This window comes from Rhineura floridana, chromosome 21 (genome assembly GCF_030035675.1).
Source record: "Rhineura floridana isolate rRhiFlo1 chromosome 21, rRhiFlo1.hap2, whole genome shotgun sequence".
In the NCBI taxonomy this organism is placed as follows: domain Eukaryota; kingdom Metazoa; phylum Chordata; class Lepidosauria; order Squamata; family Rhineuridae; genus Rhineura; species Rhineura floridana.
Window position 1 is genome coordinate 5635793 of NC_084500.1, and position 27838 is coordinate 5663630.

At 47.7% G+C, this 27838-nt stretch overlaps 1 protein-coding gene across 1 annotated transcript in view; it reads left to right on the plus strand.

Moving 5' to 3' along the window:
* Window positions 1-27838, plus strand: part of LOC133374121 (sphingosine-1-phosphate transporter SPNS2-like) — a 131254-nt gene that overhangs the window by 82809 nt on the left and 20607 nt on the right. Inside the window, exons 4-10 of the mRNA XM_061604595.1 lie at window positions 9258-9409; window positions 13054-13120; window positions 19671-19813; window positions 20447-20599; window positions 22040-22229; window positions 22769-22834; window positions 26901-26999. Coding sequence (XP_061460579.1) covers window positions 9258-9409; window positions 13054-13120; window positions 19671-19813; window positions 20447-20599; window positions 22040-22229; window positions 22769-22834; window positions 26901-26999 — 870 coding nt within the window. The remainder of the gene's footprint in view (window positions 1-9257; window positions 9410-13053; window positions 13121-19670; window positions 19814-20446; window positions 20600-22039; window positions 22230-22768; window positions 22835-26900; window positions 27000-27838) is intronic.

Genomic DNA, 27838 nt, shown 5'->3' on the forward strand with positions numbered 1-27838 from the left:
GAAGATCTTCAGTAGCAGACTGGGATAAGGTCTCTACTTAAAAGGCTTGTTGAAAGAGGGAGGTCTTCAGTAGGCACTGAAAAGACAACAGAGATGGCGCCTGTCTAATATTTAAGGGGAGGGAATTCCACAGGGTGGGTGCCGCTACACTAAAGGTCCGCTTCCTATGTTGTGCGAAACGGACTTCCTGATAAGACGATATCTGCAGGAGACCCTCACACTGTGATTGACTGGGTGTATAAGGGGTAAAACGATCTTTCAGCTATATAGAAGTAACATTGCTTGTATTTGCTGTGTGACACCTTGTCTTCCGTTGCTTCCAACGTCTAGTATGCCTGACGTGAGATGCTAGATCCCGTGTCTTGATTTCAGCTGCAGGGGCCCTTGGCCAGTGCCCGACCTGGCTGCCTGGTAGCGCTGGGCCTGACCAGGAAGATAGGAGTTGTAGTTCAGCAACACCTGGAGTGCTGCCCCTGGCATATACAGTAGGATAGCAATTGCCTCGCTGACTGAGACCTGTTTAATTAATTACACTTAAACAGGAGTTCAGTTTAACCAAAATGGAGTCAAAGTTCTTCAAGAGTTGCTCTAGAACTCTTTGCCCACGTCTGCCCTTTAATCACAGCGTTTGCTTCAAGGCTTTCTCTGTGCTTTCAATGCTGCTGAGCTGGACCAGCGCCTTTCCAAACAGAGCATCTTCATGGATTGAAGAGTTGCCTCATGAAGCTTCACCGGCGGCCTGGGTTCAAAGACATTCCGGAGAGGCTCACTGGACTGCCACTGATATTGCGTCCCTGATTCCAGCATTTCCTTGAAGGTCTAATAGTCTGTCTGGAGGCCAGATCAACTATGGGCAATCATTTTGGGGTTCTGTATCACTTATTGTCACTTATTGCCTGGCCCTGAAAACAGCTGGTATAGCACAGTGGGGAGGAGAGCCTGGCTGGGAGTCCAGAGTCTGTGAGTTCAAATCCCCACTTGTGTCTCCTGGGTGTAAAGGGCCAGCTGAAGATCAGCCCCACAGGGAGTGGCTCAGGGGTGACGTGCCCTGCCACCTGTGCAGCCGTGGGCAAGCTGCATAGTCCCAAGGAGCCCAGTTGCCCCCGAGCTGGCAGTTGCGAACAAGGAAGGGGCCGGCTTGTGCAGCTGTGGCAAGTGGAGCAGGCCCTAGCCAGCTGGGGAGGACTAGCCTCAGAGAGAGGCAATGGTAAACCCCCCCGGAATACCACTTACCATGAAATCCCTATTCATAGGGTCGCCATAAGTCGGGATCGACTTGAAGGCAGTCCATTTCCATTTCAGGTTGCTGAAGTCAGACTCGGATATGGAGCTGCCTGTCGGGTATGCTTTAAATTGGATTCCTGCATTGTGCAGTGACTCGATGACCTTATAGGCCCCCTTCCAACTCTACAATTTGATGACTCTACAGTATTGTTTCCACCAGGATGGGGAACCTGTGGCCTCCCAGACGTTGTTGGCCTACAACTCCCGCCGTCTCTGACCATTGGCCAGGCTGACTGGAGCTGATGGGAGTTGGAATCCAACAACATGCAAAGGGCACAGGTTCCCTACCCATGTAGAACGATTGCGGCATTCGTTTTTCAAAATGTATGCAGATTCAAAACCAACCGACTCGTACGATCAGTCACTAAGACTTTATTTAAACGGGGCGGGAGCCTACCTTTTAAACTTTCCGGAAGGTGTGTAAATCCGCCTCTTCTTGGCAGGCATTTTGGACGAGGCGCCAGCTGATTATGGGTTTCCTTTTCTGGATCCTGCTATATAATTACTTAGTGCTTTTTATGGCTGCTTTTGCGTAACAGACCCCAGTTTCATCTATCAATCAGAGTGTGACTTATTGTACTGATTTGCGACTTGCCTTGAAAGTAGTAGCAATGGGGTGAAAAGAATGCAAGCTAAAAGTAAGACTGAACACCAGGTTTCATGGGACAGGTAAGAGTGGCAGCTGGACCACTTCAGGATGTGGACAGCCCAGATTTGCAGCACACTGGGCTCCTCGAAGGCAATGCTCCTTCTCTCCTGGCCCAAGAACTCCCACCCTGAGGGGCCCTCCGCTCCCCTGTTGCGATCCGCAGCAGGAGCTGCGGATTGCAGGACAGGAGGAGCTTCCGAGCTGCCCGCCATCCCCCCGCTTCACCTACCTTTCTCTCTGCTGTTTTTTGCAGTGCGCGCAGGGTTGCTATCAATCAAGATGGCGGCTGAGGTTTTCGTAAGGGGCTGAAGCCTCTGCCGCCATCTTGGTTGATGGCAGCAATGTGCGTGTGTGCGTGCCATCAATCAAGATGGCGGCAGAGGCTTCAGCCCCTTACGGAAACCTTGGCCGCCATCTTGATTGACGGCAACCCTGTGCACACAGTGCGCGCAGCTGCAAAAAACAGCAGAGAAAGGTAGGTGAAGCGGGGTGTGGGGCGGTTGCCTCGGAAGCTCCTCTCCTGCGATCCGCAGCTCCTGCCGCGGATCGTGGAAGGGGAGTGGAGGCTGGTGCCCAAGGGCACCCGCATGCCTGGAGCCGGCCTTGGCCTTTGGGTCCAGCAACACCTAGGATCATAGGAAGCAGCCTGATACTGAGTCAGACCATTGGTCCATCCACTCAGTATTGCCTGTGCTGACTGGGAGGGTCCCTCCCGGGTTTCAAGCAAGGAACACCCCCGGCCCTTTTTTCCTGACTCCCAACCAGAGAAGCAGACTCAGGACTCGGACTCTGGGTTTTTCTGCATAAAGCTTTATCAGGACCAAATAAAAGCCAGACACAGAGACAGCAAAACTAGCGGGGGCTGCTGATGAAAATGGCAATCCACGATGTACCAAGGGATGGGCAAGCAACTCGATTCAGTTTGCATTTGAAGCTGAATCTATAAAATGCACCCTTTCCGAAATAAACGAGACCAAAAGAGACCCAAGCGTAGAAATCCACACGCATCCGAATGTTGCAATGCAGTTCCTTGACCAAACACTGCTTACATTTTTCTCCACCCCAAAGAATCCTTGGAACTGCATCTTAAGAGCGCTGCAAGCAGTAGCTCTGTGAGGGGTAAACAACAGTTCCCAGGATTCTTTGGGGGAGGTGTTTTAAAACTATGGTGTGTACATACACGGTCCAGGGTCAGGGCCAGCTCCAGGTTGCAGCCGGCCTTCAAAGGCTTAAACAGGCTTGGCCGTGTCAGTGTGCTAGCCCCCAACGTGCACATGCCTGCCATCACCCAAGATGGCAGTGGGGGCGTGTTGATGCCCCTGCTGCCATCTTGGGTGATGGCAGGCATGAGTGCACAGTAGGTTGGCATGGCAACACAGCAACATGGGAAGTAGTGCAGCCAGCCGGCCCTGGCGGTGGATGGGGTTTTGCCTAAGACGGGGGCTCCAACTCCATGATCCATGGCAACATCCAATTGGCGGGTGCCCCTCTCAGCCGCAGGGGCCCTCGGCCAGTGCCCAACCTGGCTGCCTGCTGGCACTGGGCCTGACCAGGATAATCATCATCATCATCATCATCATCAGCAGCAGCAGCAGCAGCAGCATCATCATCATCATCATCAGCAGCAGCAGCAGCAGATGACTAGCCCATGGATATCTAGTGAGATGCATGGCTGGGTGGGGATTTGAACTTGGGTCTCCCAGTCTCTAGTCTATCACTCTAACTGCTATCCCACACTATGCTCTGCTCCACTAACTCAGAACTGGCTCTGCCCACCATCGGCTGCAGACCCTGCTTGAGTTTTCGCTGTCCCTTTGTAGGAAGAAAGGTTTCCCTGCTGTAAACTAGAGATTCCAGAAATCGAATCTGGGACTCCCCCCCCCCCCCATGCAAGGCATGCTCTCTGTGCTGAGCTATGGGCTTCTACAGTTCAAGGCCTTGGATATTTTGTTTCTGGGGATGAAAACAGTACTCTAAGGAGCTGCTTTCAATTCCAAATAATAAATGTATCTTAGGATCTGGATGCATGGAGCCTTAGGCCAGAAGTCTCTCAATGCCTCCGATCGCATCAGGCGCACTTTCTAATGCTTTGTGACCGGGGATTTAAGGATCATGTGCTTTTTGAGATGGCAAGGTAGCTGCCTCTGGGTTTTAAGCATACTTCAGCAGATTATCGTTTTATCAGTGGCCGTGAACCTCTTGCAGAACAGTAGCGTAATTCTCTTTCTTCGTAAGGAATTTAGGAGAGTGAGATGTGGAGGAACATGTTTGGGCTTCTTAAAGTATGGATTACTTTCTTAGCTGGCTGTACATTGGGGTATGGCCTGGGTGTTGATGGGGATGCTGCGGGGGGGGGAGTTCTCAAACCTTTAAAAACATTTCAATGCATTTAACACAGTGAGATTGCATAAGAAAGCCAAGGAATAAGTACATTGTAAGGGCACTGATTTGCTCTCTTTCACTCGTGTCCGCAACCTCTCTCTTTCAGTGCAACGTCTTAAAGATATTTTTTTCTTTTTGCTGGCTGTATATGGAGCCAGTTGGGGATTATATAGCCAGTGTGGTGATGTCACTGCACCGTATAGGATTAGGCAATCAGATTTTAGGATGTGACATCATCGCAAAGCCAAATCAGATTGTGAACTGTGCTTGCCGCCCTCACTCTGAATGGACAAAAAAAAGTTTTTGCATATTGTATACATAACCAGTCAAGCACACAAGGGACACTAAGATCCCACCTGAACTAGACATTTAAAGCCTTATCATGCCACTTTGAACAGTCATGGCTTTCCCCATAGCATCCTGGGAACTGTAAAGGGTGCTGAGAGTTTTTAAGAGAGCCCCTCTTCCCCTCAAAGAGCTACACTTCCGAGAGTTCCCCGGGAAGAGGGACTGACTGTTAAACCGCTCTGAGAATTGTAGCTCTGCGAGATGGATACAGACCGCCTAACAACTCTCAGCACCCTTAGCAAACTACAGTTCCCAGGATGCTTTGTGGGAAGCCACAACTGTTTAAAGTTGTATGGTACCGCTTTCAACGTATAGTGCTGATGGGGCCCGTGTTGCACATAATTAAAAACATCCCTAGTTCCTTCCCGTTGCGAATGTTTTGCCCGGCTGATGTGTTCAGGGCAAAGCTTGGAGAAGTTACTTTTTTGAACTACAATTCCCATCAGCCCAATCTAGAGGCCATGCTGGCTGGGGCTGATGGGAGTTGTAGTTCAAAAAAGTAACTTTTCCAAGCTTTGGTTCAGGGTGCACTTTGTGGAAACAGCGGCTTCTTTGCAAGCCTCTTGGCTCCCCTCCTGACTGAGCGTCCGCAGATCTCCATGGTGTTCCAGAGTGGTTTAGCTCTGGGCGATGGACACTCGTTAAACGGCCCTGAGACATGCGCTTGCCCTTTAGGGCTCAGTGTGAGGCGTCCTTCCCTGGCTCTCCCTGTCAGGTTCCTACCTGCTCGTGGTTACTGCCTGTCTCTAGGCACCACCAGGGACTCCACCAGTCCGGACCGCACTCTCTTATGGTTTACCTATCCGCTCTAGCACAGATCTCAACAGATCCCCCTGCTAGGCAACCACCAGTAACGTCCCAATACTAGTATTCCCAGAGACTCTGAATACTGGTATTGTTATTCTCTTCACCGCTGCCACCATTTGTTACAGTTCCCCTTCAGCCTTGGTCATTACCTTACCCTCCCTTCTGGTCTGTGAAACCCCAGCCAAGGATCAGGCCTTTGGTAAACCAAATTAAGTATTTATTACAGATAACAAAGCTAACAAGATTAACAAGATTTCTTCTTAAGGCACATAAGCATATGGTTTTACTCAATACTAATCCGAACTCCACCTCCCTCCTGGTAAACAACTCTCTAAACCCCACCAAGCAACCCACTCAGTTCTCTTCTCCTCCCCGATTCCACTCTCACTCTTCCTTTTATACATTCAGCCATTTTAAACACTCAGCCAATCATCTCGCATTCTACTGCCCATTCACTCCCCCTCTTTCACTCCACTTACCATGTATCTTCTAAAACAACAACACTTACCATATATACATTAATATAGGAACATCACACTCAGCCCACGCACATCTGTCTCCGATATGACCAGGGCAGCAGGAGACATTTAATTAGACCTGTAATTATAGGGCACATGGTAGCATAACAGCTCCCAAAAAGGGTATTGAGGTGGAGATGTTAAGCACACAAGGGCAAATAGGTGATGGCTGATTTGTAGCTCGACACTTGGCCGATGTGGTGGAGGTAGCGAATTTTCCACCTGCGTTTAGACTGGATTCCAGCATGGATGGGGAGTCCAGAGGAAGCTGCCTTAGACTGAGTCCATGTAGTTCAGTATTGTCTGCACTGACTGGCAGCAGCTCTCCAGGATTTCAGACAAGAGACACTCCCAAGTCTTACCTGGGGATGCCGGGGATGGAACTTGGGACCTTCTATGCAAGGCAGATGCTCTACCCCTGAGCTGCAGCCTGTCCCCAAGAGCTCTTAAGGCCCAACTCGGTGTGCAGATTCATGCTGTTAGCCTGAAACCCAAATCCTGAGTGGAGGTAACGCATGGGCCAAAGTTGGCATGATCTCAGCGGACCAGTTTGTTTGTTTTGATTCTGCCCCAAAAATACGCTACCTCCAAAGGACTTAGGGTGATGTAAACTGGCTCCTCCTTGTCCTCGCAACAACCCTGTGAGGTAGGTTTGGCTGGGAGTGAACGAGAGGCCCAAGGTAATCCAGTTATCTTCGTGGAGAGGTGAGACTTCGAACCCAGGTCTCTCTGGTCCGAATCGGGCACTATGTGTTCCATACCGCACTGAGGTGCTCATTCCTAAGCCTGCACCTGTCCCACTCACGTATAATGCTGGGGCAGAGAGAGAGAGAGGAAGGTTTACTGTTGTTTTTACCGTAAAACACAATTGTCCAGGTTTTTTGGTCTCAAAACCATCTAACAGCCGGGTTGGAAGACCATGTTCAGTTCGAGGGCCGCATTCCCTCCTGGGCAAGTTTCCAAGGGCCTCAAGCCACTGGTAGGTAGAACAGAGGCAAAAGTGGGTGGCTGTTATTTTGTAGAGCAGGCCATGCAAAAAGCATTTCCGGAGAGACCTTTACACACACAGTCTCCCCATCCTTCATCCTGGCAAGGAAATGGCGTTGTCCTCCTTCAGAGAACCATTCCAGCCAAGCAAAACTGCTCAAGGGTTCTGGTGAGGGGCATTTGCCGGCCTGGGGAGAGTCCCGGGGTCACATGGAGGGGTCCAGAGGGCCACATTTGCCTCCCCCCACCCCGCTCAGGCCTGGGGTTATGTTACGTTTTATTTCTAGGCCGCCTTTCGGCCAAATAGGCCCCCAAGGCGGCTTACACACAAATAAAAATACAAATACAAAATGCAAATAAAAACAATACAATTTACAAAAGAAAAAAATCAAACTAACAAAGTCCTAACATCTCTAAAAAAACAGGAGCAGCAAACCAAAAGCATTCATCTTCCTGGTAAAGGCCAGTCCCCAGAAAAATGTCACTAAGAGCAGGGGTGGGGCGCAAAGCAGGTGGAAAAGCATTCCCCTTGATGGTCCCAGCACAGTCTCATCCCTGCAGCAGCACATCTCAGTCTGCAGCTCTTCCTGATAAGGCCCAGGCAGAGGAGTGGGACAAGACAGATGGAAATGCTTGCCCCTTGATGGTCCCAGCAATCTCATCCCTGCAGCAGCATGTCTCAGTCTGCAGCTCTTCCTGATAAGGCCCAGGCAGAGGAGTGGGACAAGACAGATAGAAATGCTTGCCCCTTGATGGTCCCAACAATCTCATCCCTGCAGCAGCATGTCTCAGTCTGCAGCTCTTCCTGATAAGGCCCAGGCAGAGGAGTGGGACAAGACAGATGGAAATGCTTGCCCCTTGATGGTCCCAGCAGTCTCACCCCAGCAGCAGTACCTCTCAGTCTGCAGCTCCTCCTGATAAGGCCTAGGCAGAGGGGTGGGGCAAGACAGATAGAAATGCTTGCCCCTTGATGGTCCCAGCAATCTCATCCCTGCAGCAGCATGTCTCAGTCTGCAGCTCTTCCTGATAAGGCCCAGGCAGAGGAGTGGGACAAGACAGATAGAAATGCTTGCCCCTTGATGGTCCCAGCACAGTCTCATCCCTGCTACATAAATAGATCAACATCTTTGTCCCAAATTGTAGATGGGTGGCTGAATCAGCAAGGTGGTGACTTGCCTTGATGACGATGATGTACTGCCTTCAAGTCGATCCCGACTTATGGTGACCCTATGAATAAGGTTTTCATGGTAAGCAGTATTCAGAGGGGGTTTACCATTGCCTTCCTTTGAGGCTGAGAGGCAGTGACTGGCCCAAGGTCACCCAGTGAGCTTCATGGCTGTACTGGGATTTGAACCCTGGTCTTCCACGTCGCAGTCCAGCACCTTAACTGCTACACCACACTGGCTCTTGGGTGACTTGCCTTAACGCCGACTATTTCATTCGTGGCAAGGGTGAGGTTTGAACTGCGGTGGCCTGACCGCTGTTGTTCATGTGTTGGCAGCCTCAAGGCTGGATTACTGCAATGCGCTGTATATGGGGCTGCCCTTGGGCCCAGACTGGGAGTGTCAGCTTGCGCTGAACGCAGCGGCCAGGCTGCTGATGGGAGCAGGTGACCAGCAGCATGCAACTCCTCTGCTAAAACATCTGCCCTGGTGCTGCCCATCTGCCACCGAGCCAGGTTCAAGGTTCTTGTACTAATCGCCAAGCCCTGAACAACCTAGGTTCGGGGTACCTTAAGGATGTTCTGAACCCTTATATCCCAGTTTGACCACTGAGATCATCTGCAGGAGCATCACTGCTTGGCAAGACACATGTCACATCAACACAAAACTGAGCCTATGATGTTACCGACCCACTTCTCTGTGGAATGTGGAATAGAGACTCAGCAGTCATCTTCGGTATTTAACTTTCAGACGTTTACGGAACACTTTTCGTTGCCACCGACAATTAAGATAGACACTTTCTGTAATAGTTAGGGAGCTGTCTGTCTGTTTTTATAATGCAGGTTTTATTGGTGTAAACCAGGTGTGGGGAACCTAGGCCACTGTCCCCCAGATGTCGCTGGACCACAACTCTCATCATTCCGGCTGTCAGCCATGCTTGCTGCAGGGGCTGATGGGAACTGGAGTTCAGCACCGCCTGGAGGGTCAAAGGCTCCCCACGCCTCTTGTAAACCACTTTGATTTTTTTTTTAATGAAATTGCGGTATAGGAGTATTTTTTATAAAGAATAAGTAAATAAATTGTGACGGTAAAAGACTGACTCGTTTTCTCTTCCCCCAGTATTTCTGGCTCTTTGTCCTCTCGCGAGCCTTGGTGGGCATCGGCGAAGCCAGCTATTCCACCATCGCCCCCACCATCATCGGAGACCTCTTCACCAAAAACACCCGGACGCTCATGCTGTCGGTCTTCTACTTTGCGATCCCTTTGGGAAGGTATTGAGCGCCATGCCCCAGACTTGCGCACATCTTGTGCTTTCGTTCATTTGCTTTCGTCGCTTGAAGATTGAAACATTGACAACCTAGGCCCCACCCGCACCGCATGTTTAAAGCACCCCAATGCCCCTTCAGACAGTCCTGGTGTCCCCCAAAGAATCTGGGGACTGGAGTTTCTTAAGGGTGCCGAGAGTTGCTAGGAGATCCCGATGCCCCTCACAGACCTACGGTTCCCAGAGTTTCCTGGGAAGAGGGATTTGATTGTTTAAACCACTCTTGGAATTGTAGCTCTGTGAGGGGGATAGAGGGGGTTTCCAGACAACTCTACAGTTTCCAGGATCTTTTGGGGGGGAGGAAGCCATGACTGGTATCATAGTTGGATGTCGCACTGTCCATTTAAAGCACCAGTGCTCCTCATCAGCACAGGGATTTCCACTTGCACCACAGGGATTTCCCTGCTACCTACACCCATGCACCCTCCCCATCTTAGCTCCGGAGGGTAGGGGGAGCAGATTTAGGGGGTGTACGGGAGAGGAGGGAAAGTCCCATTGCATGAGTGGAAATCCTTGCCCTGACAGGACTGTGACCTAGCACTATTTTGGATACAACCCACCAGTAGTGTAGCGGCAAATTGAAAAATGCAGGATCCCTTCATGTTAGTCACAGCCACGCCCCTCCCTGTTTTTTTTGCTGCCGGATTGAGAGTGAGATCCTTGTTGATGCCTTCTCCCACAACAGACATCCCTAGGAGCCAATCAGCATGAAAGCGTTAGTTATTGAAAAGAGTCTTCTCAGTGGCTGATACACCTCCTTTCAGTCCCATTGGCTCCAGTCAGCAGGAAAGGACAAGGAAGCATGTTAGAAGACTCTTCTCAGTGGCTAACATGCTCTCCTTTCATGCTGGTTGGCTCATAGGATGCTGGAGACATTGGGACCCTGCTTGCAAAAAAGTCAGGGGTCTAAGACCTCCCAAGACCCTGGACTACTACACCCCTGCAACCTATGGTGCCGATGTGTCCTTACTTTTTGCTCTGCCCCTCCCACTTTTAGCATTAGCCCTGCCTACCACCTGTCCTGGCCTCACCCACTACTGCCAGGCAGCCCCGACTGAGTACCCCTGTGGGAACACGGCCCTCACAGAACTGACGGCCCAGCTTAGAAAGCTTGGCTACCGTGCTAAGCTTGTGGCTAATGGCTTCCTCCCCATTATCACCACCGCCACCTGGTTTGGTTTCCCTTATCAGCAGCGTTCATTCTGCAGCCATGAGGAATTCTCCACCTGCACAATGCCTGAACCGCACCCCCAGCTTGGCAAGGTTGCAGACAGGGTGGGCACCAGAGGCTCGCCTCCAAATTCCAACCGGCAAGGCCTCTTCCTGCGGGGAGAGCTCAGCGCCGCATGTTTCTTTCCATCCAGTAATCAGCTGGGTGACAAAACATCTGTGACAGGATGGCGAGCGTGCTGTCCCGGCCCGGTTATAATGGCCAACCTTGAGACAAAGGGTTGAAAGCATTCCTTATGCTCTTCAGGAAAAAAAAAAAGATTTTCCTGAACAGGAAGCAAAGCTGTGAGTTTGGCCCTCGATGCTGGCTTTTAAAATAGCGTGCTCGGTGTTGTTAGTGTAGCGTGGTGATGAGGACAGCCCTGGTGCATCAGATGAAAAGGTGTCCATGGAGGCCAAGGTCCTTTACACAATAGCGGTCAGCAAGATTCTTCCTAGAAATCCAGAAACGGAGTGTGAAAACAAGAGCCAGCCTCAACTATCTGCCCTCCAGAAAGTGGCGCTTAGGAACGGGCAGGTCAGTCTGGATTGTTTCCACCTAAGTTCTACTCAGAGTAGAGCCACTGAAATTGAGGGACCCAAGTTAGTCAAGCCACTATTTTCATTGGGTCTACTCCAAGCAGTACTAGTATGGGATACAACCTTCTCTTTCCAGTCAGCCACGTTGGTTTGCAAATTGGTCCAGTCCTCTTTCTGCATCAATCTGGGTGGTGGTTTTGGGTTTTTTTAAAGCATGAAAACGTGCATTATTTTTCTATGCGTTTTTTTCATAAAACACCTATTTTTGCGTTTGTTTTTCTCCTAAAAGAAACTTTTCTGGAGACTGTGTCAGAAAGTGCAGAGAAGCGAGAAGCCCAAAGGGTTAACGGTGTTCCGATTCACATGTTGGTCTGGGAGGAGCACCCTTTAATCCTCTAGCTTGGCAAGGAAGGCTTTCGTTTGGCCTCCCTCTGCTGTGATTTGACTGGCTTATCTTTCTTTTGCTTGCTGGTTGATTTATGGCATTTTATTGTACTTCTTTGTACCTTGAGTTGAATCCAACTCATGCCCACGCTGCACCGTGCATTTAAATCAGTATGATACCACTTTCAACACTCATGGCTTCCCCCAGAGGATCCTGGGGACTGTAGTTTGTTAAGGGTGCTAAGTGTTTTCAGGAAACCCTCCTGTTCCTTTCACAGAGCAACAATTCCCAGAGTCCCCTGGGAAGACGGATTGATTGTTAAACCACTCTGGGAATTGTAGCTCTGGGAGGGGAACAAGAGTCTCCTAGCAACCCTCAGCACCCTTAGCAAACTACAGTTCCCAGGATTCTTCAGGGGACGCCATGACTGTTAAAGTGGTATGATGCTGATTTAAATGTGTAGTGGAGATGGGCCCTGTGTTGTACTCAGAGTAGACCCATCCTACCCAGAGCAGATCTACGCTAGTCATGCCCATCCATTTCAATGGGTCTCCTCTGAGTATGACTAATACTAGATACAACCTTACCTATTTTAATATATTGTTCACCATTTTGGTCCAAAAGGCAGTATATAATTAACTTGTAATAATAAATAGGTGCAAATTGGGTCTGTTTGCTTAAAAACATGGACTGAACAAAGTCCTCAACCACCTTTAGCAAGTATCTGCATGTGTGTGGCAGGCATAGTTCAGTGACGGAGCAAATCTTGACAATGCAAGGTCCTAAAAAAAAAAAAACACCCTCTGCCTGAACGGCTACTGGCAATCACTCAGCACATACACGCACTACACATTTATCCCAGTTTCATACTGATCTAATTATCCTGGCTTCCACTCAAAGGATTCTGGGAGATGCAGTTTGGTGAGGGACATTTTCAGTAGGCCCCCTCTCAGAACAACTGGTCTACAAGGGTCCCTGTGGAGAGGGAACGGCTATTAAACTGGGCCAAACACCAGCAGCATGACCTTAAGGGCTAGAAACCTGGATTTTATTTTTGTTTTAAAAGATTGCCAGGATGCGGAATTCTGCATACTCTGCCAATGGCTTTGTTTGCATCATTCCTGTGACTGATTGTGAAACTGCAGAATGCACTCAGTTCTCATTGAGTGTGGAACCCCCTTCTCCAAGAAACTCACAAAAGCAATATATCAGCGTTTTCATTTGAGCCAACTACAGATGGCTACAACTGAGTTGTAGGAGCGTACAAGCAGAGTTTTAAAAGACCATGTTTTTAAGCTGTTTGGTTGGCTGTTTTGCATGCACTTTGGATTCTACACTGCAGGGACCACTGGGAGATCATGGGGGCTAGGAACCTGAATAAATGAATGAACCACTGCTTCATTTTATTCCAACTTGCTGTTCTGTCTTATTTCATTGGTCTGTGTTTTGTTTTCCAGTGGTTTAGGATACATCACTGGATCGAGCGTCAAGCAAGTGGCTGGTGACTGGCACTGGGCCCTACGGGTGAGCAAACAATCAATCTCCTTTTCTCCTTCAATATGTTTGTTTTAAAATCTTGAATACAGATCTGCACTCAGGTGTAGTCGTCTGGGTTCTTGGGGGATCTTAGACCCTTTACTTTTTTGGGAGCAGGGTCGCACTAGAGTCCCTATGTCTCCAGCATCTTGCAAACCACTCAGCATGAAAGGGGTGTGTTAGCCACTGAGAAGAGTCTTCTAACATTCTTCCTTGTGTTTTCCTGCTGATTGGAGCCAATCTGAGTGAAAGGAGGTGAGTCGGCCATTGAGAAGACTCTTCTCAGTAGCTAACACTCTCCCCTTTCATCCTTGCTGGCTCCTCGGGATGTCTGTTGTGGGAGAAGGCATTAACATGGATCTCAATTGTAATGGGAAAGCCCAAATCATGACTCAAAATATGCATAAAAAGTGCTGAAATCATTTATATATGCTTAGAAGATGCTTAAGAATTATTGAAATAGAGTATAAAGTCTGCTATATGCATAAGAGCCAAACAGTAAAACCGGAGTAGTTTGAAACTGCCCCCCTTTTTTCCTCCGTCTCGTGACTAAAGCTGTAATTTTCCTGAGAAACAACTGGAATAGACAAAGCATTACTTTCTCATGTTGAGCACAGTACAAGATAACAGATTTGGGCAGACAGCCAGTGTGCCATGTAAATTGTCAATATGAAGTAAGAGGAAATCCTTATATGGAGAGGTTAAGCAGACTAGCTGAGAAGAAAGACTCACCTAGAGCATCCGATGAGAGCCTGATGAGAAGTAGCAAAAAGCAGAAAAGACCATGGGAACATGCCTTGCCTTTGAAAAGAAAGTGTATAAAAGGGCAGGTTTTATAGCATTCAGGGCTCCTTAGATCTGCTAGAATGGGGGTCGAAGAGAGCAGGAGAACCATCCATCTATGACATCTGATGGGTGATGTACCATGACATGTATTTCCACGTACTTTGCCCTTTGGCTCTGTGATATGACTTAACTAAGATGCGCCTTCAGAGTCTTGCCAGTATCATCATTCTCAACCCAGCAGCAAAAAAGCCTTTTAAGTAGAGACCTTATCCCAGTCTGCATCTGTGTTGGAATTCGCTTTTTAATATATTTTTAAACCTTCTTTTTTAAAAAACGTTTTTAAAGCTTTTTTTTTTTTTAGAAATGTTTTTAAAGATGTTTTCTTTTAATATGTTCTTAATGGTTGGTTTGTTTTAATGTATTTTGAAGTCTGTTTTTATGATCTTTTAGAGTGTTTTTAGTGCTTTTGTTTGCCGCCCTGGGCTCCTGCTGGGAGAAAGGGCAGGATATAAATCAAATAAATAAATAGAGGAGGAGGGGGTGTGGCACTTCTGAATTTGCCACTACGGTACTGTCTGCACTGCTCTGCCCTTGACGAAGGTGCACTTTATACATTCAGCCGGGAAAGGGGTTCAGCTGACATTGCTCACACATTAAAAGAGCGCATGGTGGCCAGACGTGCCCACCCTCAGCAACCACGCCATTTGCATGTTTGGGCCTTGCTGGAAGAGAGTCTATACCAGGGCCAGCCAGCGTGGTGGTGCCCTGCAGATGATGTTGGACTCTAACACCCATGAACCCCAGCCAGCATGGCCAATGGTCAATGATGATGGGAGTTGTAGTCCACAAAATCCGGAGGCTGCCATTCTCGCCTGTCCCTGCCCTACACCAGGGATGGAGGAGAAATTTGATTCAGTTCGCATCGGAAGGCAAATCTATCAAATCCACACTTTCCGAAACAATATATGAACTGAAACACAGCCATCCTTCGAAATTCGCACTTCTCTGAATTTTGTCGTGCAGTTTTCTAACAAAACAGTGTTTACAAAAGTGGCATACGTTAGGGGAAAGTGGGCATAAAAATGAATACGTTGGTGAAAGTAACACACAACAATGCATTCTGTTAGGGGGAGATTGTTTGCCAAAATGTGTACAGTGATTAAAAGGTGATTGGAGAAATTCGCACTAAAATGCTGGCGAATTTTCATGAGGATTTGTGGTTTTTCTAAAAAAACAAAACCCTGCACATTGCTGTAGAGATGTGGAGAACTGAATTTAAGATTGCAAAAATGAGCTACTGAGGCTGCGTTCACACCATACATTTATTCCACTATTGTTCCCCTACATAGCATGTGTACAGCCCTTAGGAACGTAGGAAGGTGCCTTATAAGACAGACTTTTGGTCCATCTAGCTCAGTATTGTCTACCCTGACTGGCAGCAGCTCTCCAAGATTTCAGGCAGAGGTCTCTCCCAGCCCTACATGGAGATGCCATTGGGGTTTGAACTTGAGACCTTCTGCATTCTAGGCAGATGCTCTGACCACTGGGCTACGGCCCTTCCAGGACCACGTTTAGGGGAAGGGCTGTAGCTTAGGGGTAAAGCATCTGTTTTGCAGGCAGAAGGTCCCAGGGTCAATTGCCAATGGTATCTCTTGATAGGGCTGGAAACATCCCCTAAGACCTTGGAGATCCTCTGCCAATCTGTGTAGACAATACTGTCAATGATAGCACTCTTCAAGTACATGAAAGGCTGTCACATAGAGGAGGGCCGGGATCTCTTCTCGAATAATGGCCTCAAGTTGCAGGAAGCCAGATTTCGACTGGACATCAGGAAAAACTTCCTAACTGTTAGAGCCATCCGACAATGGAACCAATTACCTAGAGAGGTAGTGGGCTCACCCACACTGGAGGCATTCAAGAGGCAGCTGGACAGCCATCTCTCGGGAATGCTTTTATTTGGATTCCTGCATTGAGCAGGGGGTTGGACTAGATGGCCTTGTAGGCTCCTTCCAACTCTACTATTCTATGATTCTATTCTATGATTCTGCTGAGCTAGATGGACCAATGGTCTGACTCAGTATAAGGCAGCATCCTATGTTTTTTTTTTCCCTGCTAGAAGTGGAATAAAAATCTGCTTTGGAATTTAGGATACTTCTGGCTTTAAATGATTATCAGGACAGGAAAACAGAGGCATTCTGTCACCTCTGCTTCTCCGTATTCAAAATATCCCTTTGCTGTAATTAAGCTCGGCCAGGGATATTTTCTTGTTTTGTCGGAGAGGTAGATTGTTTCCCTTTGCATTTATTTTTCTGCATGCAGGCGCTCCATTTCCGTCTAGCGTATCCCCTTGGGGGGAACCTTGATAAATGTGTTGGGAAGACTAAGCACACAATGCGCACGGCAAGCTCAGAGATGGCCAGAAAGAAAAATAGCCAACAGGAAACAAGGCAGCCAAACTGTTTCCTAACCTTTGACCCTGCTTTGCGCTCTTTCCAGAGGAGAGGTGACTTTTCTCATCGCTGGAATTTTAGGAAGGCAAAATATTGGTGCCAAGGGAGGAAACGGGCAGGGGAAGGTGTGGCTTTTGTAGATGTTGGGAACCCGAGCTTGGAATGAACGTTGCCTGCCGTGCGCGTTAGACCTGGTCTGTACATCACACTCGACACTGGTGCTCTGTTACAGTAAGCAGAACTGCACTCCATTGCAGGGAATGGCCGGAGTCATAAGCAGGGCTGTGGGAATCCTGTGACAAGGAGAAGTATGAGTTGGTTTCCATTCTCTCAAGTTCCTCGTTATCCCAGCCTTGCATTTGGTTCTCTAGATTTCGGCAGCAATTAACAAATTTTGTCTTTTAAAAAAAAATCCTCATGAACATTTTAGTATGAATTTCTCCTAATAAACACATGTTGGCATACAGCTTTGACCAAGGTACACATTTTTGCAAGCTGCTCCTCCTAATATAATCTGTTTTTGCATGTCATTTTCACATACATTCATTTTATGCACGTTTCCCCTAATATATGCATATTTGTGAACATTGGTTGGTTGGCAAACTGCAGCATTCAAATGAGTGCGAATTTTGAAGGATGGCTGTGTTTAGTTCTCATGTTTTGGAAAGTGCAAATTTGATAGATTCAGCTTTAATGAAAACTGAACCAAATTTCTGCCCCATCCCTACCCGTGACCAAAGGTATCCACAGAAATATTTCCGGGCAGGGGGAGCAAGGACTATTGGTCTATGCTACAGGTCACTGGCAACCCACTCCATCCACCATTACATTTTGAATTCCAATGGGGCAAGTGCCCCCTTTGTCCTCTCCTGTGGACACCCTTGTCTGTGATTCCACTGCGCTAACAGAGGCTGCAGTATCTGTGGTTGGGTTGCCAAGAAACTTTCTTTCTGTATTCAACTAACTTGGTAAATGTTATTTGCCAGGCAGGGTAAAAAAATCTATTAAGCTTAGATTTAATTATTCTTTTTTAAAGTTGTAAGCTTCTTCTTCTTTTTCTTCTTCTTCTTCTTAATTATTGTTATTATTTGATTTGTTAGTCACTTGTTACCCAATGGTCTTCAAGCAACTTACAACATTTTTAAAAGCACAAATAAATACATTATTCCCTAAAAACAAAACAAGCATCACCTCCATAACAGCCACAGGAAGCTTAGCTTGGCACACTAATAACGAAAAGCCTGTTAGTCTATCAAAAGCCTGGGGGAAAAGAGAAGTCTTTACCTGGTGCCGAAAAGATGTCAGTGAAGGTGACAGGCAGACCACACTGGGGACAGCGTTCCACAGATGGGGAGCCACAACTAAAAACTCCCTCTCCCTTCTCACCACCCTCTGAGTCTTCCTCAGAGGGGGGGACCTAGAGAAGGGCCTCAGAAGAAGATCTCAGGGTCTGGGTAGGTTCATATTGGGAGAAGCGTTTCCAGAAGATTTTGGGGTCCTGTGCCGTAAAGAGCTTTAATGGTCAAAACTGGCACTTTGAATTGGGCTTGGACGCGTACGGGCAACCAGTGTTTATGACAGAATTGGTGTTATATGATTTGTTCGCCTTGAACTCATCAACGTTCTGGCAGCCGCATTTTGCACTAATTGAAGCTTCCAAACCATTTTCAAAGGCATCCCCGCGTAAAGCACATTGCAATAATCCAACCTTGAGGTTACCAGTGCACAAATTACTATCGTCAAGTTAATTGGGTCATATATAAGATGCAAAAGAGTGATTTAGCACCAGTGGTGTGTATGATTGCAAGGAGTTTGCAAAATCTAAAATTCAGCACAGAGACCTGGTTCACACATGACTCCAAGTAATGGTTCATAGGGTCGCCATAAGTCGTAATCGACTTGAAGGCACATGACAACAGTTGTTTGGGAACTCTTCCTGGTCGCTGAACTGTGGCTTGTTTACTGCCAACAAACCATGATCTGAAGCCATGGTTTCTTGGCCTACGAACCTTGGTTTGTTTTTAACAATGGCTTGGTGTTATGTGTCAACCCAGCGCCCTTCCTTAACCATGGCTTATTTGGCCACACCACCCTACACACTCACCAAGCTACAAAGGCATGAGGCAAGAGCAGTTTGGAAACAAACAAGTCAAACTTTGGAGATGCAAACCATGGTTTGTTTGATCATCTATAGGGCATCATGGTTCACTTGAGGTTTGTTAAGCAAGCCAGGCCAGAGATAACCAAGGAAGGAGAGGGAGACAGGGTTATTCATTCATTTATTACATTTAAGCTCCAACTTTCCAACAAAGAACCCACAGCAGAATAGGCGCGTCTCTTTCCCCTTCCCCCGCATGTTATCCTCTCAAGAACCCTGTGAGGTAGTTTAGGTTAAGAGACAATGTCTGATCCAAGGTCACCCCAGTGAGCTTCATGGCTGAATGTAGAGTTGAGAGTGGGTCTCCCCAATCCTAGTCTGGGGCCCACTCTGCACCATACATTTAAAGAAGTCTCGTGCCACTTTAAACAGTCATGGCTCCTCCCCCCCCAAAGAAATTCCTGGGAACTAGTTTGTAAAGAGTGCTGAGACTTGTTATGAGACCCCTGTTCCCCTCACAGAGCTGCAATCCCCTAGCAAGAGGGATGGATAGTTAAACCACTCTGGGAATTGTAGCTCTGACAACTGTAGCACTCCTAACAACTCCTGGCAGCTTTAACAAATGACAGCTCCCAGGATGCTTTGAGGGGAAGCCATGACTGTTTAAAGCAGTATGAGACTGCTTTAAGTATAAAGTGCAGATGTGGCCAGGCTCTCTCAACTCACGGGGGTAAACATAGGAAGAGTATGTATTTGCTTCATGTACATAGAAGAAGGTTTAATATGCACTTCGCAACTGCACATTCTTTGGAAAGAAGAGGAAATGTTTCAGGGAAGCTACGCTATTGTCTGCTTTTTCTTTCGCACACCCATGCTGCCATAAGAGAGGGCTACAGCTCCTCCTCCCCCATTGCTTCTGTTCAGTCCAGACAATTGCCCTCTTTGTAAACCTGGCTTTCATCTGGGGTGGGGGACAGATGACAAATGTAGCACCCGGTTGACTCCTGCGACTTTATCAGGTGTCCTTCAAATGTTCCAGATCTTTTCTTGAGGGCTAGGGACTTGTTCCATTTTTTAAATCGCAGGGTGCTAAAATATTGGGTTTCATTTTGCATCAGTAGTCTACCTTTTTTTTAAAAAAAACACATCAAGCTGTGTCCACTAGACATTACTAATTCCTGGTTCACCCCCCCTTCTCCTCTAGGTCTCCCCCCTTTTAGGTATGATCACCGGCACGCTCATCTTAATATTTGTTCCAGCTGCTAAGAGAGGCAATGTGGAGCAGTTGGGGGCGCAGCTGAAGGCTCGGACCTCGTGGCTCAGAGACATGAAGGCCTTGATAAGAAAGTAAGAGAGCTGGGACGAGTCGGGAGGGGCAGGTCCGCTTATTGCCCTGGATGCCAATTGGCTACTGCCAATGTGTTGGTTTCGGTGTATAAAAGCACCGTATACATCTTGGGACATCTTTTAGTGTTTTTTGTTTGCTGCCCCCTGGGCTCCTACTGAGAGGAAGGGCGGGATGCAAATGTAATAAAATAAATAAATAGATCTGTCAGACTGACAGCTTCCAGGATGGTTTGTGGGAAGCCGTGAGAGTTGTTGTTGTTGCATTTATATACCGCCCCATAGCCAAAGCTTTCTGGGCGGTTTACAACAATTAAAAACATTAAAAACAAATATACAAATTTAAAAACACATTTTTAAAAAGCAATTTAAAAACACATGCTAAAATGCCTGGGAGAAGAGAAAAGTCTTGACCTGGCACTGAAAAGGTAACAGGGTTGGTGTCAGGCGCACCTCATCAAGAATATCATTCCATAATATGGGGGCCACCACTGAGAAGGCCCTCAGCTGACGTTGAACGTTAAGCTAAGATTTTCAGCGTAGATCTGCTCACTTCTCCAAAGGAGAGCCCCTCTGCGTCCTCAGGATGATCCCTTCCCTTCTGTGCTCACCCACGAGGTCCTCTTATCTCCCCAGCCGCAGCTACGTCTTCTCCTCTCTGGCTACCTCGGCCGTCTCCTTCGCCACGGGGGCTCTGGGGATGTGGATCCCCCTCTACCTCCACCGGGCACAGGTTGTCCAGAAAACGGCAGAGACTTGCACATCGCAGCCGTGTGGAACCAGGGACAGGTGAGGGTTTGTTTTGGTTCGTGCTCGGGTTAGCCCACCTAAGAGCATAGGAAGCTGCTTTCTATGCTGAGTTGGGCCACTGGGCCATGGAGCTCAGTATTGTCTGCCCTGGCCGGCAGCAGCTGTCCAAAGTTTCAGGCAGGGAGTCTTTCCCAGCCCTGCCTGAAGAGATACCAGAGATTGAACTTCGGACCTTCTGCATGCAAGGCAGATGCTCTACCCACTGGGCTGCAGTGCCTGTCCTTTCAAGCAGCGGTGTTCACCTGTTTGGTGAACCTCCTTCTCTGGCAGTATTGAATCAGAGGCCAGACGGCGCTCCGTGCGAACTGCGCCAAATGTCTTCCCTGTCTCTAGACACCCATCAGCTCCAGCCAGCAGGGCCAATGGTCAGGGATTATGGGAGTTGGGAGTCCAATGACATCTGGACAAATTCCTACCTGTGGCCAAAGCTTTTAAAGTGACACCCCCGGTACTCAGTATTCCAGCAATATTGGGTGGGTGACAGGATGCATTTCTTTAAAAAAGCACATAAGTTTATTTAACTACAGTGGTTGTGTTCAATTAAGTGCATAGGTTAATCATGTCCATTAAGTTTGCAGCTGTTTAATTGACAATTATAATGTTTTTACAGTGAAGCAGTGTACAAATTTTGTTTAAATATTTTAAAAAATCAATCGGTCTGCTGTGATTAAGGCTAACATTGGATCCAACCCTTACTTATTATTGCCTTCATATCCCATCTTGCCTCCAAGGAGCTCAAGGTGGCATATGTGGCTCTCCCCCTCCCTATTTTATCCTCACAACAACCCTGTGAGGTAGGTGAGGCTGAGAGGCAGTGACTGGCCCAAGGAACCTGGGTTGCCCAGATCCTAGTCCAACACTCTAACCACTACACCACACTGACCATTCATTGACAGCTCATCACTTGATATAAAAGCAGTTTTTTTTCATTTGCATTGCACTTTTTATCTTTGTCAAGTTAGCTCTCATGACAACCCTGTGAGGTACGGTTTCCTATTTTTGACTGTGCTGGAAGAACTAAGACTTGAGAGATAAGGGATTTGTCCAAGGCCAGACAATGAGCGAACGGCAGATGATTGGCTCTTTGAGATACTGTGTACCTTTTAGGGAATCAGACAAATTTTAAAATGTGTTTACTTATTGTAGCACCTCAGCAAAAGGTGCTTTTTCTGGGGTCCAGTTACATAAGAGCCTAGGATTCCCTTGCAAAAGGTTCAGACTGTCCCCAGAGCCAGTATTGTAATCTGGCGAACTCCTGCTTTGGGTTTGTGCCCATAAATTTCCATTTAGCACATCTTACTCATTCCTTTGCTTTGCTAAGCCAGGCCTCCACCTCCTCTCACCTTTCTGCCTGTGTATAAAAATATGTCCATATAAATGAGAGAGGCCTCTATTTTTTGAATTGTTCCATGCCCTTAGCTTGATCTTCGGAGCTATCACATGCTTCACCGGATTTCTGGGGGTGATCACTGGAGCCGGGGCGACCAAGTGGTGCCGTCTGAAGACGCAGCGGGCGGATCCCCTTGTCTGTGCCGTTGGGATGCTGGGTTCGGCCATATTCACTTGCCTGATCTTCGTTGCGGCCAAAAGCAGCATTGTGGGAGCCTACGTACGTATTAAGCTTGGAAGGAGCTAGGGGTGGAAAGATCTATCAGTTTGGCTCCTCTCAATTTCTTATTTTTGCATTCTTCAATTCACTTCTCCACATTTCTCCAGCAATCTGTGAATTGTTTTTTTAATCCTTGTGGAAATTCTTCACCATTTTAGTGCAAATTTATTAGCAGGGCCCTGCTGTATGTACCCAACAGCTTTTTCCATCTCCCTCCCAATAAATAAACAAACAAGAAAAACCAAACTGACAGCTTAATTACAAAAGTCCAGGGGGGTATTAAACTGCTGCTCATTCAGTTGCGTTAGGAATAGTGGAGACTGGTGGCTGCGATGTCAGTGGGGCAGTGAATCCACTCCAGGTTTTAGCATGTTGGACAGCTCCTTGAAAGTTTAGAGTAAGACCCGGAGCGGATTCCCTGCTCCACTGACTTCAGAGCCGCCAGTGCGAGGATTTATTGGAGGATGCTCAAGGATCCGCACTGGGGTGTTCTTGTGTGCCACACGAGTAAATAACATGTGTCTGTGTTTCATCAACAGGTCTGCATTTTCATCGGCGAAACGCTTTTGTTTTCTAACTGGGCCATCACAGCTGACATACTGATGGTAAGCTGACGTGGGTGTGTGCTCGTAATCTTTTTGGTGAGGGCTGTGTGTGTTCCAGGATTCTGCAGTCACTCTGGTGCAGAGTTCAGCATCCCATCGCCGATATGGGGGATACCTTAAGACAGGTGGGAAAAACTCAGGCCTGGGGGTCCAATGCTCTGCCAAGGCAGTGGCAGCTCCATGTCAGTGTGGCAGTGGAATCCGCTCTGGGTTTTAGTCTGAAGTTTCAGGGAGCTGTCATCCCTAACTTTTAACCAGACTGGGATGGAAAGGTCTGTCAATTTTGGTTCTCTCAGTTTCTCACTCAGAAATGCACACACTTAACACATACAGAGCTGTCCCCTTCTCAAAACTCTGGTGGGCATCACATTCCAAAAGCAATAGGGAGAGATCCTCAGCTTTCAAGAGATATTATTAGCTTCCATTGATGAAACCATCAGTGGACTATTAGTTTATATCCACACCATACACTGAAAGCACCTGGCTGTCTCCCAAAGAATATTGGGAATTGTAGTTTGTTCACGGTCTTAGGAATTGTAGCTCTGTACCTACACTTCCCAGGATTCTTTGAGGAAGCCAGAAGATTGAAATGTATGGTGTGGATGTGACCAAGCGGTCAGTGAGCAGCTGGAACAGTAAATTTGTCTACATTATTTTGGGCTTTCTATACACTTATTCTGCTTCGCATCAAAATTATTTAGGCCATGGAGGCCCCTGGCCTCCACCTCTCCCTCCCTGGGCGCTGATGGCTGTTATTGGAACCTCAGGCCCAGTCTGCTGTGAAATGACCCCTGCTACTGCAGAGCTGGTCACTTCCAAGTGTGTTAGCAAAGCCACTTAAATAACACAGAAAAGATCTGATAACACTTTACGGAGCAAGCTGAAGAAAAAAATGGAGGGGAAAGGAACAGAGAGGTTTTGTCTTTCTTAGTTCAGGCCTTGTACAAAAGCAGGAAGACATATAACCAAACACACAAAGGAAAACTCCCTCAGAACTACACAGCCTATCAGAGCACCTGCCACCTCATTGAAGATCATGCTGTTCTGCCTAGTTGCCAAGCAATAGCTCCACCCGTACCCCTCTTGACCAGCTGACTTTAACACCAACACAACCCTTCAGGTGCACGCTGGATGATCCCCACTGCTGCACTTCTAATACTTTGTGCATCGCGACAGCACAGCGATGCCGGCTTAGAGGTGGCTCTGTGTGATGGCATGAATAGCTACGCTAGCTTTTTGTGGTGGGAAGAGGACATTGGTGGCAAAACCAACCCTTTGCCCAGGCCTCTATTTAGGGAGGCGAGATCTTGCCAAGGCAGCTTCTTGGGTTTTTCCTCGGGCTTCCTGAGCGGTGTGTGCCACTTAGCTCAGAGCAACCAGGGTCATCCCACGCTCTTCCTCTGAGCTGACTGGCCTGGCCAACCTACTTCCATCTTTGGCAGGAACACTTGACTTGGCTCCTGTGGTATGTATTTGGTTTTGCCTGTTTTTGTTCAGGTCTGCAATTGACTTCATTTCCAAGCTTGGGCAGGAACTAATTTTTGGCTGGGGTTTTGTTTTCCCTAAATGCTGTTTCAGGCCTGTACCCTTTAAAAGGGGCACCCGCCTGTACCCGCCATCCTTTAGTACAGGTATGGGGAGGCTGTGACCCTCCAGATGTTGTTGGACAACAACTCCCATCATTCCTCACTTTTGGCCAGGCTTTCTGGGGCACAGTTCTGTCAATTCCAGTTCTCTTGGTTTCTCATTTTTCCAGTCTTAAATGTAGTTTTTTGCAGCAATTTGCGGTTGCTGGTTTTTTTAAAATTCTCACGAAAACCTTTCAACATTTTAGTGCGATTTCCCCCCTAAAAACACATTCTTGTAGGCAGTTTTGACCGATGCGCACCTTTTTGCAAGAAGTTTCTCATAATACAATGCACTCTTGTTATGTTGTGTTATGTTAATGTTTATTTATACCCTGCCTTTCGGCCAAATGGCCCTCAAGGCAGCTAACAGAAAAAGTAAACACCAATATAAAAATACATCAACAATGCATTGTACAAAAAATTAAATACAGTAGGGCTCTGTTTACCGGCGTTCCATTTTGCGGCGTTCCGCTCATGCAGCGGCTTTCAATTCGGGGAAATTCCCTGTTTTAAAGCCGATTTTGTGCTTTTACAGCGTTTTGCAACATTTTCGCGCGACGCGGCCCATTATAGTCAATGGGTTCCGCTTTACAGCGATTTCCACTTTACTGCGGGGGCCTGGTCCCTAACCCGCCGTTTTAGCGAGGCCCTACTATAGCAAATAACATTAATTAGGAAAAAATATCCAGGAAAGGCATTCCATCTCGCCTGAACTCTTATATGTTGGACATTAGAAGGAACTTCTTGACAGTAAGGGCAGTTCGGCAATGGAACCGACTGCCTAGGGAGGTGGTGGGATCCCCTTCGCTGGATGTCTTCAAGCAGAGGCTGGACAGCTATCTGTGGGAGATGCTCTAGCTGTGGATTTCCTGCTGTGAGCAGGGGGTTGGACTCGATGGCCTACAAGGCCCCTTCCAACTCTAGGATTCTATGATTCTACTTTTATGCACACTTTCCCCTAATTATGTGCATTTTCGTCAACATGGTTTGGTTGAAGAACTGCGTCGCAAAATTCGGATGAGTGCGGATTTCGAAGGATGGCTGGGTTTCAGTTGTCATATTGTTTCGGAAAGTGAGGATTTGATAGGTTTGGCCTTAAATGAGAAGTCAGTCAGGCCCAGCAGATTCTCCAGTGGCTTACCGGGCAGTGATGATGAACCTGTGGCCCTTCAGATGTTGCTAGACTCCAATTCTCATCAGCCCTAGCCTGAGTGGCTGATGTTCAGGGGTGTTGGGAGTTGTAGTTCAGCAACATCTGGAGAGCCACAGGTTCCCCATGCCTGAGCTAATGGCGATCCTTAAATCCTGTGGCATCAATTCCTGCTCAGCTTTAGCCCTTGCTTACAGCAGGGAATGGGGAAACTGTGGCCATCCAGTTGTTGTTGGACATCTAGTCCCATTATCCTTGATCGCTGGCCATAGGATGTGGGGATGGCCATGGGACCAAGCATGGGGAACCCTTTGACCTTCAGATGTTGCTGGACTCCCATCAGCCCCAGTCAGCTTGGCCAATGGCCAGGGGTGATGGGAGTTGTAGTTCAGCAACATCTGGAGGGCTGAAGGTGCCCCACACCTGCTCTAGAACCTCAGGTCTAGAACCTGGGAGACCAGGATTTAACCCACCCCCCTTGGCCCACGAAGCTCACAGGGTGACCCTTGGGCCAGCAAGGCCCTTTTAAAGTAATAGTTGTGTGTCCAAATGGACACCCAGTCCTAGATTTTGGACACCCATTTCGACCCAAATGGACACACAAAATATAAGCAATAAACCGAGAACACAAATTTGGACTGGAAACCACTGAAATGCTAGAGGTATGACATTTTGGTGCAATTGAATAGAAACAGTGGGCACATGACACTGTGATTCTTAGGGTCATTTCAAATGGCGAGTCTTTCTGAAAACAAAACCCCTCTCCCTGTACATTGTGATGTCTGGCTCTCTGTACCTTCATTCTTTTCTTCTTCTTAAGAATTCTTCTGCAGCCGTTTTTCATTTTCATTTAATTTAAATTTGCTTTTTAATTCACGTATTTACTGGTGAGTGGCTAAGCTAGTAAGAACTTTGCTAGGCTAGTAACTTGTGTGAATGCATTTGCAAGGCCCTCGTCACTCCCCCGCCCTTTTTTTCTTTTTGGTGTGAACCACTTTCGCCTCAGTCCAGACGTCAGGGCTTGTACGTGGTAGAGAGGCTTCCGTGTGCCGGCCATTGGAATGAAAAAATGGACACCCGGGAACGATTCCTTTAAAAATGCCCTGTGGGCCAGTCACCAATTCTCAGCCTAACCCACCTCGCATTGTTGTTGTGAGGAAAAATATGCAAAGGGAGAAAGCCATGCAGGCCACGTTGAGCTCGTTGAGAGAAAGATGGGATAGAAATGCAATAATAATAATAATAGTAATAATAGTAATAATATCATCATCTTTCTCCCCCCTATCAGTACGTGGTTATTCCTACACGCCGGGCCACTGCAGTAGCTTTGCAGAGCTTCACCTCACACCTTCTGGGAGACGCTGGGAGCCCGTATCTGATTGGATTTGTAAGTGCCACCTTGGGGTGCCTGGGTCTGGGATGTGTTGAAGGGCTGGGCTTTGTGAGGCAACAGTTCTCCCTCCCAAGGAAACCCCCCCCCCCCAAGGACTGGGCTGGGGTAGCGAAGACACAATAATCTGCTCCCTGATCTTTGTTGTATTCTTCTTCACTGGAGCCGTGAGGGGTTGGAACGGGGACCTTCTTTGTTCCACCCTGCTCTTGTGCATGACTGCTCTAGGCCACATTCATGCCACACATTCAATCCACTGTTATTCCACTTTCAACAGTCACAGCTTCCCCCAAAGAATCCTGGGAAATGTAGCTTGTGAAGGGTGCTGAGAGTTGTCAGGAGACCCCCTACTCCCCTCGCACAGCTACAATTCCTACATTTCCCTGGGAAGAGGGGTTGACTGTTAAACCGCTCTGGGGATTGGAGCTCTGTGAGGGGAACCGAAGTCTCCTGACAACTCTCAGCACCTTAACAGACTACACTTCCCAGGATTCCTTGGGGGAAGCTGTGACTGTTGAAAGTGGAATAATAGTGGAATAAATGTATAATATGAATGTGGTCCCAGTATGCCTGCTGAATGCCAGTTTCTGGAGCCATCCCCGGAGGCGAAGAGGAGGGTGTTGATGGGCTTCCCAGAGCCATCTTCCTTGTCACTGCGGGGAAACAGGATGCTAGATTAGATGGACCTTTGGGTTGATCCAGTAAGGCTGGCTTTTATCAGAGGACAGACCAACCCTAAATTCAGGCTTTTTCTACATGTTCTGGCCAACAGTTGACCAAGACCTGGATTCCTTCTGGATCACCATCTGCAGGTTATTGAGGCCACATTCTCACCA